General features: G+C 42.9%; 3 protein-coding genes across 3 annotated transcripts; 1 reads left to right on the top strand and 2 right to left on the bottom strand.

Annotated features, from left to right (window-relative positions):
• The first annotated feature begins 1,580 nt into the window (after positions 1-1,580).
• LOC108103258 lies at positions 1,581-7,678 on the top strand. The gene is made up of 7 exons (XM_017208670.1): positions 1,581-2,340; positions 2,401-2,536; positions 2,586-3,078; positions 3,130-3,516; positions 3,578-4,051; positions 4,110-4,372; positions 4,425-7,678. Exons 1-7 carry the CDS (start codon positions 1,736-1,738, stop codon positions 7,554-7,556), a joined length of 5,490 nt encoding a protein of 1,829 aa, XP_017064159.1. The 5' UTR covers positions 1,581-1,735; the 3' UTR covers positions 7,557-7,678.
• On the bottom strand, positions 7,565-10,203 carry LOC108103259. The gene is made up of 3 exons (XM_017208671.2): positions 9,810-10,203; positions 8,479-8,707; positions 7,565-8,412 (listed from the first exon to the last, which is right to left on the bottom strand). The coding sequence occupies exons 1-3, from the start codon at positions 9,883-9,885 to the stop codon at positions 7,791-7,793; spliced, it is 927 nt and encodes a 308-aa protein (XP_017064160.1). The 5' UTR covers positions 9,886-10,203; the 3' UTR covers positions 7,565-7,790.
• A 1,197-nt stretch (positions 10,204-11,400) lies between these two features.
• Positions 11,401-13,000, bottom strand: LOC121530057 (trypsin-1). The gene is made up of 3 exons (XM_041818417.1): positions 12,913-13,000; positions 12,624-12,849; positions 11,401-12,261 (listed from the first exon to the last, which is right to left on the bottom strand). Exons 1-3 carry the CDS (start codon positions 12,977-12,979, stop codon positions 11,445-11,447), a joined length of 1,110 nt encoding a protein of 369 aa, XP_041674351.1. The 5' UTR covers positions 12,980-13,000; the 3' UTR covers positions 11,401-11,444.
• Between the last annotated feature and the right edge of the window lie 55 nt (positions 13,001-13,055).

The following is a 13,055-nucleotide window of genomic DNA, read 5'->3' on the forward strand; positions in this document are numbered from 1 at the left end:
AAAGGAAAGAGTGTGACGCGTAAGTGGAGTAATATTTAGGGAGTTTGGCGACTTGAGAGAGAAGTGTGCCCCTCTCGCTCTCGTTCTTTTGCATGAGAGTGGCCCATTGGGGAAGCACTCAAATCAAAATCAGAGCCCGCCACTCCAAAAGCACCGCTATGAGCCCACTGATGAGCCGCAGGCATGACAATCAGTTGCTTCTGTTAACCGTTAATCGGTGGCTTCGAATGGGGGAATGTTTAGCCTATGACCCCAACATAGCTAAACGACAAACGTAAAAAAAACCAAAAAAAAAATGCCCCCAAACGGGTGTCGCGAATTTGTTAATTAGTCACGAAAAGCGCGACGGCAACTGCTCGAAATGGTCAACAAAAACAGGACAAACCAAAAAAAAAACGAAATGAACCAAATTGGCAACACGCAACCAACGGAACATCTGCTAATGGCCACAAGACAACAGCTGGTGTTAGTCGAGCACTCTTTAGGTCCAAATAGATACCACTAAGCTGCATCCAGATGGTATAATCCTCAAAAGAAACCCATTAAAAAGTGGCTAAAATTAAAGGGTTTGTAAAGGCCAGCTAATATTATCCCTAAAACTTAATGAATATTATGGTAAGGTTGGATCGTATCAAAATCGTATATATCTTTAGTGTATTCCCAAACAATATTTAAGTTTTCCATTCTGTTATTTTTATCGAAATCGCTTTTTGTTGTTTAAAACTAGAATTTGTTTATGTATATATCGTGTCAATGTTGCGATCAATCAATTTTGGGCAAAGTAAATATTTCAGCGGATATTTACACCAGATGCCCCCAAAATTTGAACCCGAGGGCAATGACATGAATTTAATTTCCCTCTCGTACACCTATTAATATATATGTATGTATGTATGTAAATATTCATAAAATCCGCTTTAACTGCAAGTACAAATGTGGCCACCTTTTAGGTTAAAGCTGCGGATTTATGGGTGACTCGGTAAGGTCCCATTCTGCCAGGAAATATCCCAGCCCCTCTATATATGTATATATATAGATATATAGTATATATTTTATTTTTATGCGATTCCCTCTTCCGTGTTAAATGCCTTCTTCCTCTTTTTCCCTTATGTGGCGCGGGCGGGGGTTTAATGTCTTTAATGACCTCGACTAATGATCGAAGCTGATTGATTCAGCAGAATCGTCGAAGGCACTCTCCAAGTTTGTCTGCATTATTTTTAGATACCCTGCCATATATATCTCCCATCGCCCCCTCCACCGTCGAATTTGATTCCCAGTCCAAGGTGTCACTGTGGACGGAGAAAGCCGAGCGAAGAGAGGCTGATTGACGAGTGCCGAGAAAATCGGGGAAAACTAATGCGACACATGGGAAAATATATGTTGAGAGCAGTTTTACTACTTTTCGTTGCATACACTCAGGCTGATTGCAAATCAAAAATAAATACATGCTACAAAAAAATTACCATTTAATTTTGAAAAACAATTATTAAGAATTACTTAAATACAAACCACTGTGCCTGTACTACTTTTCTTTCTCTTCCTTTGTTCTTATTTACAGCACACCTAACCAATTAACGGTTATAGTAGTCCTCTCTCAAGAGAAGAGTTAACAGTTAAGAATATAGGAATAGGCATTGCAGCAAAAAAATTCCAGTGTGAATGGAATGAATATATTATCTCAGTTCAGTATCATTGGGGATCTCTTGGTGTTTCGACTTCGTCTTATCTCTGTGAAATGATTTCTTTTAGCTTAAGTACAGTGTTATTTAGTGTCTTAGTTTGCTGTATAATCCGTGTTCGATGTGAATTATCTGTCGAAGAAGTTAAAGGAAGTCCAAGTGCAGGCCAACCACTTTCTAGTTCCTGTCGCACTAGGTTAAATGGCAGTACCACCAGTCCCGATATCCAACTCCCATTTGTGGATATGGTGATGCAGCATGATTTGCCGATCTTTCTACTCCGCGAGCCGGAACAGGATTTGCTATTGTTGCTTAATGGACCAGAAATCCATAAATTGCACGTGGCCACCGGGGAGAGACGTTTAGTGCCCCTTGGACAATTATCGGGTCAAATTATGAGTCGCATTGCTCTCGGAGCAGAGATTGTGGCCTGGCGGGAGTTCCTACTTTTAGCCATCGTTCTGGAAGATTCCCTGGAGGTTTACCAACTGCCCAAGGAACTGTTACTATCTGAAGATCCCGCCCATCAACTAAGCTTCGAGCCCCTGCAGGAGTTTTCGGTGCCCGGAGGATTCCTGCAGCTTCATCTTCTAAAATCCAATGCCGATCAGGTGCTCCTGCTGGTGGCCTCCAATCATACCAGCTCACATAGCAAGTGCAGGTGAGATTTAAAAATATTGAAGTTGAAAAACAAATGGAAATTATTTTCCTTTTTTCAAAGAACATTTGAGTGGCTGGATACTTATTTTAATCCCCTCGAGGAGATTACCTTACCCGCCATTCGCGTTCTCCAAGTGGTGGGCCACCAGCCACTGTATATAATTTTCGGACGATCTTTAAAAGGCTCCCAGTCAAAGGTAAGATGATCGCATAGTCAATATTTTATACTACAAGTTACTACCTTAGCTGGTGCTCACTGTCTATGAGCTGGATAGGAACACACATACCCTGCAACAGCGCCAGGCTTTAACTGTCCAGGCCAAAAGTATCCAGGCTGCAAGATTTCGTGGCCGGAACTGCATCATTGCCTGTTCTTCTTCACCATCCACTTCCTGTATTTTCTTTCGAATGGTGGATGGGCAATTTGTAGTTTATCGAAAGCATGCTCGACGGGATTTGAGTTTCCATCGGTTGAGTGCCACCAAAAATGGTCAGCTCCTGATCGGAGCCCGTAGCAATGGCGAGGTGATCGTCTTTAGTTCAGCTCGTCTGGATTGCTATAGTGGATATCAGATGACTGAAGAATCGCCACCGAGTGGCTTACTTACCCATAGAAATGCTCGAAACGAAAGTTTTTTGCTGCTGGCCTATAAAAGATCGTCGAGCGATCTAATCCGAACTGTCCAGCTGGGAGGTGTGGAGGAAACCTCCAACCAAGTGGGCTCTGTTCCAGATGAAGGTCAGCGTAACATACCCTTGTAAAGCAAATTTTAACCTCTCTACATTACAGATCTTAGTGTGGTTCAGTTACATCGTCATGAATTCGAGGAGTCCATCAACTCCTTGCGTAGTCTTTTGCTACGTCGTCGCTCCTTATTTATAAAGCTGAAAAATGTTATTGACTCCTTGAAGAAAAGTTCTGGCATTCACATGGAGGAACCATTGCATCTCATGGAAAATGGACGTATCGATCGGCTTCAGTTGGTGGACGATGAGCTGCGTACTCCCACTCAACTAAAGCGGCGCCTGGATGAACTAAGTCAGCGAATTGGAGCAGCCCGAACCAAAAGAACCCCAGGGTCTTTTGGGACAGGAAATGGAAATGATGCGCCGGAGAAACTCAAAGTGCGACGATTACGAGTGGGTAACCTTATCTACCAGGGACAGTTAATGCCAGGTTAGTTAAAGAAAGTTAAAGATTGATATATTAATTACCAACTTCCACTTCTTATCTTTAGGGCACATTTTCGATAACTCAGAACCTCCTTTATTGACCATTCCTAGTGTGAGAACCAAAACACTGAACACAAAGGAACTACTTACACCTCAGGATTTTCACAACTCCAGTGAATCCCCGATTCCTACAGTAAAACTTAATGATAGTGAATGCCTGGTAAATCATCTACAAGTGGAGCGGATCAATGGAGTATCTTGGGAGGAGTTTGTGGACTCACTCTTTCTGCGCAATCGTGACACACAGTTAACGGGAAGAGTTGTCATGCAGTCCAGAGCCCGAGTGGACAAAGTACAGACGCCACTGCTCAACGGTCTTGTGGTGGATCGTCTCTTTAACCTGCGACGTGCCCAGGTGATCAGCTCTAATATCTACATGTCGGCATTTTTCGTTCCACGTCTGGATGCTCAGCTGGTGAATGGCTTGGACTTTGCCAATGATATTGTCCAAAGTGGAGGCAATGATACTTGGGTTAAGAGTAGGTCTCACTCTAGAGTTACTTTATGAATGGATTTAATGGAGTTATTGCGTTCCAGCTCCTGTCCGCATCAATCAAATGAGTGTTTCGGGTGACATTCAGGTGGATAATCAAAGCAAATGGCAGAAACAATTCAGACAGGATGAGGAACCTGAGGAGCAAGGTCTTCAGCAGTACTACACGGGCAGGGTCACTATCACGGGTTCCCTGACGGTCAGAAATCTAAAACGGGATACCGGAAAATCACGTATAGTTCTGGGAAACCAATCTCTAGCCAGAATTGATCTCCACTCTAAATACCTTCTGAATCAGACGGATCAGGTAAAGTCATGTCCTCCTCTGATTTAGCTTAATAACATAAATCTTCCCACAGAACCTTTCTAATTTAACCTTCGGACATGCCAAAGTCAGTACTCCCTCACTGACCACTAGTTACATTGAAGGACATCCTGTAAAGGAACACCTTCTCAGCGGAGGGCAGCAAAACAATCTCGCCTATCCAAATCGACCTTTACACATCATTTTCATGAATGCCACCGTACAAGGAGACATTATCTGCAGGGATTACAGATCACGTTTGGCGGAGATTGCAATGGATGCAGTGCGGCATGGACAGGAGGCCAATATTACGGGTCACAAAAGCTTCCTGGCACCAGTTACCGTGCAAGCCCTTCAAACCAATCAAATAAATGGAGTACCAGTAACCGAACTAGTGACAACATCAAACATTACCGACAACTTTAATGGGACAAAGAGCTTTGCCCGTGTGGTGGTGACGGGTGACCTAAAGGTTCATGATCACTTCAATGTGAGTCGTCTCAATGGATTGCCACTGCAGCAGCTTCTTGGACATGATGTTAGTCTGCAGCGCCTCGAGCTGACTGAAACTGTACATCTGGAGAATCTTAAGTTCAAGCGACTTAACGGATTGCCTTTCGATGAACTGCTGTCCCAGATCTCAGACGAAAATGGAGACCAACTACTACTCCACAAGCAACTCCTTATCGAGGGAAATGTAGGATTCGAAAAGAATCTTCAAGTGCAGACCATTAATGGAATCCAATGGGACGAATACAAAAGCCGCCTGGTGAGACCCGATGTCAATGCGGAGATTGGAGGTAGAAAGACCTTCATGGCGGATGTTCAAGTGAACGATGCTCTTCATACTCCTCACATAAATAATCTGGATCTTAGTTCCCTGCTGGATAACACCTTGCTGCGAATGACGCCGCAGCAGATCAGTGGTGTCTACCATTTTGACCGGATGACTGCCACCAATGTGGATGTGGATCGTATAAATGGGGTACCAAAAGAAGAGTTTTTAGATTCTCGAAAAGATTTGGAACTGACAGGAGATATCTACCTGAATCAGCTTAACATCAATGGCAGCATAACGTGTCCTTTTGCCAAAGAGCCACAATTCGCCGATCTTAAGCAACGAGTAGAGCAAGTGAAGCAACTTCCTTGGCAGAATTTAATAGTCACCGGAGATGCTCTGTGGGATGGTGAGGATCACTCTCAACGACAGCTTGATTACCTGCGCCAGCATGCTGTAAGGAGAGAAGGAAATCAAAGCATTACTGGTCATGTGGTCCTGAAAGAACCCTACTTGAAGAATCTCCAAAGCAAAGAGCCTCTGCCTATCGGACTCAACTTCACCTATTTAGCCAAAGATGCGTTACTCCGGCGAAGTCCCACTAATGAAACCCAGGTGATTACCGCTCCCCAAGAGCTATTGGGATCAGTTAAGGCTAAAACTGTTAATCTGGAAAAAGATGCACACTTTGGCTTGGTGAATGGAATCGATATAGCACGACTCAATGCCTCACTATACCGCCGCTCTAGTGGAGAACCCATTGCAGCAGATCTTCATTTTGTCCAGGCACCCAAGATAGGCAAACTTCATCTGGAGGATCCAGAAGTGAATGGAGCTCCGATTGAGAATATTTTCCAGCATGGCACAGGGCAACCATGGCCAACCGTAAAGTTCAATCAACTGCTTGTCGAAGAAGATCTGCAGCTGGGAACCGTTAACGGAATGAGCCTGGACTACTTCCTCCAGAACCGTATACCCCTGCAGGGACCCGCATTGGAGGTGTTCGGGTCTCTGACCTTTGAAAATCTTCATTTGGGTGGCCAATCTCGTCTTCGTTCCATTAATGGCATTCCGTTGGAGAACGTAGTTTTCCGTCATAGCAATCAGGCCCAAAGCTTGACGGGCGCAAAGACTTTCCATGGCGGCGTGCAGTTCACTGGACCCGGACATGTGATGAACCTTAATGGCCAAGACCTCAGCGAGAGTTATAGGGGCAGCATCTTCCGGAACAATGACTACAATATCGATAGTCTGGTTCTAGACAAGGCTGTTTTTCCAGGAGGTCTCGTTAAGGCGGGCAGTCAGAGCCAAGTACCCATTAGAATGCGAACTATGGAAAGCCAAGATAATCTCTCAGAGGAAGTACAAGGCTTGGTTAAACTAAGTAATCAAAGCATCCATAGAAGACTGATTTATCTGGATCATGAACCCGAAACCCTGGAATCTTCTTGGGTGAAACCTCCTTTAAAGGGATCTCCAGAGCGCCAGGTGAGCCTATCCTTGGGAGATTCTGCGCCCTGTGAGCGTCGTAGTATCCAGGCCCAACTTCTGATCCCTGAAAGGCGTGTGCTTCTGGCCAATGTGAGTGTTACCAATCAGCTAATGAGACTCAATTCCGGCCATGTCAGGGTTAAAGTGCAGAACCACTGCCATCGTCCAGTCAGGAGATTGCGCAGCAGGATCAGCATAAGTTGCCGCAATGAATCACATGTGCTTGGGATGAGTGATCCAGTGGAGGCCATGGAACTGATAGAAATGGATGAGATGGTGCTACTGCTCTTGGGCACCGAAGAGGAAGTTCGTGTCTTGCGACTGATGCGAAAGAACTGCAGTCTTACCGATTGGCAATCCTTGCTGCCAGCAGATGGACGCCTTATGAAGTTGATTCGAATGGAAAGAGGATCCCAAGAGGATCTTCTTTTCACCAGTGGAATGAACAAACATCTTCCAGCCCTAGCAGTCCATTCAAGGGATACTTCAAGCCATAACTTCAAATTGCTCCAGTTGATCCAGGGTTCTTATGATCTGGCTGAGATGCAAGAAAACCAACTACTAGTCAGCTGTCTGGGTTGCCGGCATATAGCAATCTTCAATCGAAACTCCTCATCCCACTTTGAGCCCATCCAGAAGTTAAGTTTCCAGGAGCGCATTCAACAGCTAACCCCGTTTAAAGTTGGAGAAGAACAGCTTCTTCTGGTGATAACACAACCAGGGGAACTGCCCTTTTATCTATTCAGCTATCAACAATTGGCTGGTTGGCAGCAACGGACATTCGGCTTAAAGAAACAACAGCAATGGGCGTGGTCTTTGATAAAATCTGGTCAGCAAGTAGAATCACAAGAGACTCCAATCTTGCTGCTTTGTGGACAGGAAAGCGAATGCAGCCTGGTAAAAGCTCAGCTTGGCTAAAAACTGTCAACAATGTATGTATATTTATTGTAAATAATTTTGTTAATTCTATGTATATTGTATTATTACTTCTGTAGTGGAAAGCATCTTTGGAAGACAATATAAGTATCTTAATAACTAAAGTTCCAATCGAGATTATCACACTCCTTGGCTTTATCATTGCTGTTAAGCCTTGGAAATCTTACATGACTAGTTTCCCCCATTTTCCCTTTTGGAATTCCCAAGAAAAGTTTTTTAGGTAGAAAAACTCTTTCTACTTATGGTGATCACGTAACCGGTAAATACCAGGAATCCCATGATGCCCCAAATGGAGCTGTTTTGATTACCACCATCACCAATCTTTGCCATTATCCATTCCACATGGCTGGCCACATCCTCGAATCCGCCATCGATGCTCCTTAAGCCAAGCAAACGATCTCTCTCCGTTAGCGTAGCACCGGCATCCATATAAAGCTGTCCACGAATGGAACCCATGGCCTCTGGTTGTACACAAATCCTTGAAGATTTACTCTGCTGCTGCTGGTGACAAGATGTGTGGGTGGCATTCAATGTCACCAGATCGTGGAGTTCCCGAATATCGCCATCATAGCCCCAGGTGCTTATCTGCAAACGATTACTAGATTCGGAATCCAAGACTGAAGTGGCTCCCGGCGATGGAAGGCTAATTGCTTGGATATTGGGATGATCCGTTGGCACATCCTGTTCTAGCATTAGGATGGCCAGAGCTAGGTCCTTGGGAGGATGGTGGATATGGGTAACACCGAAAACTAATCCCTGCTCATGGGGAGCAAATCTCTGGGGGCTACCGAGCATCACGCGTATTTCTGATGGATGATAGTAATTCTTCTTCACCTGGCTGTTAGATAGATAAATTGAAATATTACAAAAAATATATATAATAATATGTTAACGTTAAGCTTACCTGTAGATGCAACTACTGACTGTGAGGACAACAGAGGGTGCCACCAAGGCGCCCGAGCAGATGTGACCCTTGCCAAAGTAGTCCCTTTCCTGGGCCAACAATCGTATGGATGCCTGATGAGGTGCCATCATTTTTTGCCTCAGTCGATCCTCTCCTGTGGTCGCTGCAATGGCATCCATTTCAGCCAAACTAATACCACGTTTTGCCGCCAAATCTCGATGGGTATAGGCTGCGGATGGAAAAGGTGCTGAATAAATGAGCCGAGGTGAAGGTTGGACAGGAAGGCTGATAAGGCCACTAATCGAGATCCGATCGGAATCCCCCGCATGGAAACAGTCACCGAATGCAGTTCGTTAAAATGCCTTATCACCCAGCGCACCTATCAGCAATCGACGCCTGGTCAGCGCCCCGATCGCTCCCTGATAATAGCTACCTTAACCAGTGCACAAGTCCCGGATTCGACCCGATCAGGCCACTACTGTTATTCCCGGCGTGATCACAGATATGATATAGCCGGTATGGTATCTATAGACCTCGACCACGGACCAACTAAGCCCAATCGAATCGAATCCACTTTACCCCATTTACCCCGGAAACTCGAGGCGATCACGCGATAGATAGATCGCCAATTGATCAATTTGGAGTGACGCACTTAAAGTGGCCAGCGATTTGGATAATCGTGGGATTTATGCCAAAATACAGTGGCTATATATCAAGCTAAACTAATTTGGTGATTAAACTTGAATATTTAATTTAAATATTTGAAATTATAAGCCAAAAACTATGACAATCTAGAATCTAATTTTAGAAATAATGACTAGGTATTTAAAATGTATAATTAGTTCAATTTTGCTTATCAGATGATCTTTCGGGGCAACAAAATATACCTAAGTTTGGAATGTTTTAACAAAGCAAAGCAAAGATACTTTAAAACCCATGAGATAGCACAGTCTTTGTAATAAATAAGAGTTACTCATGAATTCGTAAGGTACTTGCAATTCCTGTTGAAGTTTGTTCCATCATTGTTCAAGTATCAAAATAATAGAAACCCCTGATCGAGTCAAGTATTAAGCTGGCATAATAGCACATTTCCTGAGATAACCTAATATTTTGTAATATTTAAAAGGAAATTTACTTTAAAAAAAGAATTCCATATCCCTTTGCTTCTAATTAAGTTAAAAGTGCTCTAGCTCTCTAATCTGAATCCCATTCATTCGATATTAAGGATACCTTAACCTGTTCCTAAAATACTAAGGATAAACTTATACAAACCAAATCACTTCACACTTAAAATCTCCATCAAAGATCATTATTTTCAAAAATCTACTTACTTGTTTGCATTTCAGTGCACAAAAACGCGAAGATTAGTGTCTTCACGATCTTTCGCCAATGATCGTTGAGCTGCATTGCAAAAACGTATCCCGGATCACACAAATCAAAAACAAAAAAAAAAACCAAAAATAACTGATCCCAAAGATCGAAAGATCGAAGATCTAAAGTTTTTCACGGCGAGCGTAGTTAGAGGTTCACCTGTCGGGAGCTCCGAGCGATGAATGAAGAAATTATAGCGCGAGCTTCTCTCCTAAATCGAACGAACGCAAATTCGCAAAAAGCGTTCTTAGATAATTCCATCATTTTTGTTTTGGTTTCGTGAGTTTTGATTCCGATTCGTTCTGGTATTGTTGTTATTATTGCTACGGCCCGATGTCCGGCGATAAAGCAATAGCAACATACGACCCAGGCACCAGTACACCTATATAGTCGAATCGAACTGAATCGAATCGAATAATAAACAAACAAACACGCACACGCTGACATCGACATCGATAAGAAGTCAGTGCTCAGTAATGATTATATAGAATATATATACATATATATATATATTTCTTTTTGTAAAATTTGTTTATGTTTTAAGTCCAGGATTAAGATGGATCTGTGACCTTGTTAACATGGAAATCAATAAGTTGAGCTTTGGCAAATCCCTGGAAAAATTTCAATAATATACTTTCTGACATTGTTAAAAGTTTGCAACAAACTTTAACTCAAGTGTAGCGGAAATTACACCTTCTCCCTCAAGAATGTAATACTAAGTGTGGCTGATAAGAATCAATGGCCCACAGATTGGGTATCAACCAAAAACCCAAGAGCTTGTAGATTAATAATGCTGTAACGAAACCTTGGAGAATCATAATCACACCGACAGATAGTGCTCTCTACGGCTCTCTATATATACTAGACTTTCGATTGCCCAATGCAGCTGGACTCCTTGACCTTGTCTGCACGTTTGAATTACCAGATCGATCAATCGATCGATTGGATTGTACCTATATATATCGACTGCCCTGCAGTCACGGACACCATTCTTTTCGGACCCGTACCGTCTGGTCCCATAAAGATTACCAATATCAGGTGGTCACTTCCATTCATCGGTCTAGTGAAATCAAGTTCCTTTTCTGCGCCGTAAACTATTTTTAGTTTAACTAACAACAAACTTGCTGATAAACGTGCGATCAAGAGTTATATGAAATTTCGGGCTAAGAAGTTTTACAGAACGCCGTAAAGTAGGCAATAATTTTAGACAACGAAAGGTTAGAGTAACCGATAACTCTGATGAATAAACCAAAGCTTTTGCTGAAGGAAGTATCAAAAGAAAGGGTATATGGACTTGTTATTGAGGTTAAGAAATATTTATATTTTTGATATATATATATAGGTTCCTATTTTTAATGATATTTTCAGTTTAATTAAGACATTTATAGGGATGACAACTATTTATGTTTTCTTAAAGTGAAAACTGTAAAGACTGTAAAAACTAAACTACATTCTTAATATTTGTCGGGTGTTTATTAAAGTAAGTCCACATCTTCTTGAATATATAATTTAAGTCTTATTACTATTAAAAAAAAATTAATTATACAAATGTTTTACTCCTTAAATAATACAGTTTTTTATTAAAGTTCAAGATCTCAAAAATGACTAGTTATTAGCCTCAGAGCAAGAAATCCTGGCAGCAGAAGTGTAAGAGTGCCGGCCATGACACCCATTGCACCACCACCTCCATCACCACTTCCATCACCATCACCACCTCCATCACCACTTCCATTATCGTCATCATCACCATTTCCACTACCATCACCACTGCCATCACCACTGCTATCGCCACTGCCATTCCCACTGCCATCTCCACTTCCATCCGCATTCGAATCCTCGCCCATATTCTCCAGTACCCAGTCATAGTAGTAGGACACCTCCGTGTAGACACCCGGAAATCTGGGCAGGGCGCAATCAATGCCCCAGGAAACTATGCCGGCCAGCAGGCTTTGGCAGACCAAGGGACCACCAGAATCGCCCGAGCAGGCATCCTTTTCTCCCACTTCTACATAACCGGCGCAGATCATTCCCGGCTTGATCAAATGTCCCAGATCAGTATCCTCAACGCAATGCTCTTCACTGATCATTGGTACATCGACGGTCATCAGGATGTCAGAGATATAGCCATCCTCCCGAGTGCCCCACCCTGTCACCTGACAGACGACACCCTCGGCAACAGTAAATCTATTAAGGGCTATTGGACGAATGGTAGGATGATTGGCAGGAACAGTGCCATTCAATTTCAGTAAAGCAATATCCTTATCGTAGGTGGAAAGGACGAACTTGTCCAATTGCATTATCCGTTCCTCGATTGTAAAGGTCAATGTGTTGGTCTTATTAAAACGATCAAGGTTGCCCATCACCACGATGAACTCCTCCTTGGGCACGAAGGTGCCGTCGTAGATCACCTGACTGAAAATATATAAGAAAAATATTTTAATAATCGGTAACCCAAAACCTATCTTCCTGAATATGATCTTGAAATCTCACAATTTATATCTCTCAGTAATCAGTCTCTCAATGCTAAAAACTAGGTTTGATGGCCCTAAGCTAATCCTATGTGAAAGTAAAAAAAATGAGCCAACCACCTTGCCTACCATTGTGTAAGAATATTTTCATTAACAAAATGTTTTAGTAGTCATATACCGATAAGATGGTATCAAACACTTTAAATTAAATTGATATTCCCAGAGATTACACAACTTTTGGAAACTAAAAACTAACTTGTAGGTCCTAGGAAAACCCTAAACCTTCTTATCCCTAGCCAAACTTACTCCACAAAGCAATGGGCGGCGGTAAGTACCCATCCTGGCCGGATTAGTGCTCCTCCGCAAAGGTGTCCGGTGCCAAAGAAGTAGCCATCGTTGAGGGCCTTGCGTATGCCCACCTGATGCCTGGTGGCCCCCAGCGTAGCCTCCGTTCCATTGATGATCCTACCAGGATCCACATTAAATCTCGGCCGAATGGCTTGAGAATCTACACTTGATCGTGGCACGGAACCTTAAGGAAAAGTTTTTAATTAAAAAATAAGAACCTAGAAATCTTTAGAAAGTGCATACATACCTCTCAGTCCCGCCGGCAATGCAGTGAGAAGAAGGGCTACCGCCAATATATATCCCAAACCGATCATTTTGCCAATATAGATGCTAACTCCTCGACGTGGCGTTAACAACTAAGGCAGGAACCATACCCACATGTCCAATATC

Source organism: Drosophila eugracilis, unplaced genomic scaffold (genome assembly GCF_018153835.1).
Source record: "Drosophila eugracilis isolate 14026-0451.02 unplaced genomic scaffold, ASM1815383v1 contig_2161, whole genome shotgun sequence".
Taxonomy (NCBI): Eukaryota; Metazoa; Arthropoda; class Insecta; order Diptera; family Drosophilidae; genus Drosophila; species Drosophila eugracilis.

Excerpts from the sequence above, each read along its gene's own strand:
- LOC108103259 (XM_017208671.2), bottom strand. The coding sequence starts at position 9,885 with ATGCAGCTCAACGATCATTGGCGAAAGATCGTGAAGACACTAATCTTC. Across the intron at positions 8,708-9,809 it reads GTGCACTGAAATGCAAACAA|CCTATACCCATCGAGATTTG; the intron begins GTAAGTAGATTT and ends TTCCATCCGCAG. Across the intron at positions 8,413-8,478 it reads GTCAGTAGTTGCATCTACAG|CCAGGTGAAGAAGAATTACT; the intron begins GTAAGCTTAACG and ends TCTATCTAACAG.
- LOC121530057 (XM_041818417.1), bottom strand. The coding sequence starts at position 12,979 with ATGATCGGTTTGGGATATATATTGGCGGTAGCCCTTCTTCTCACTGCA. Across the intron at positions 12,850-12,912 it reads ATTGCCGGCGGGACTGAGAG|GTTCCGTGCCACGATCAAGT; the intron begins GTATGTATGCAC and ends CTTTTCCTTAAG. Across the intron at positions 12,262-12,623 it reads GCCGCCCATTGCTTTGTGGA|TCAGGTGATCTACGACGGCA; the intron begins GTAAGTTTGGCT and ends ATATATTTTCAG.
- LOC108103258 (XM_017208670.1), top strand. The coding sequence starts at position 1,736 with ATGATTTCTTTTAGCTTAAGTACAGTGTTATTTAGTGTCTTAGTTTGC. Across the intron at positions 2,341-2,400 it reads AGCTCACATAGCAAGTGCAG|AACATTTGAGTGGCTGGATA; the intron begins GTGAGATTTAAA and ends CTTTTTTCAAAG. Across the intron at positions 4,052-4,109 it reads CAATGATACTTGGGTTAAGA|CTCCTGTCCGCATCAATCAA; the intron begins GTAGGTCTCACT and ends ATTGCGTTCCAG.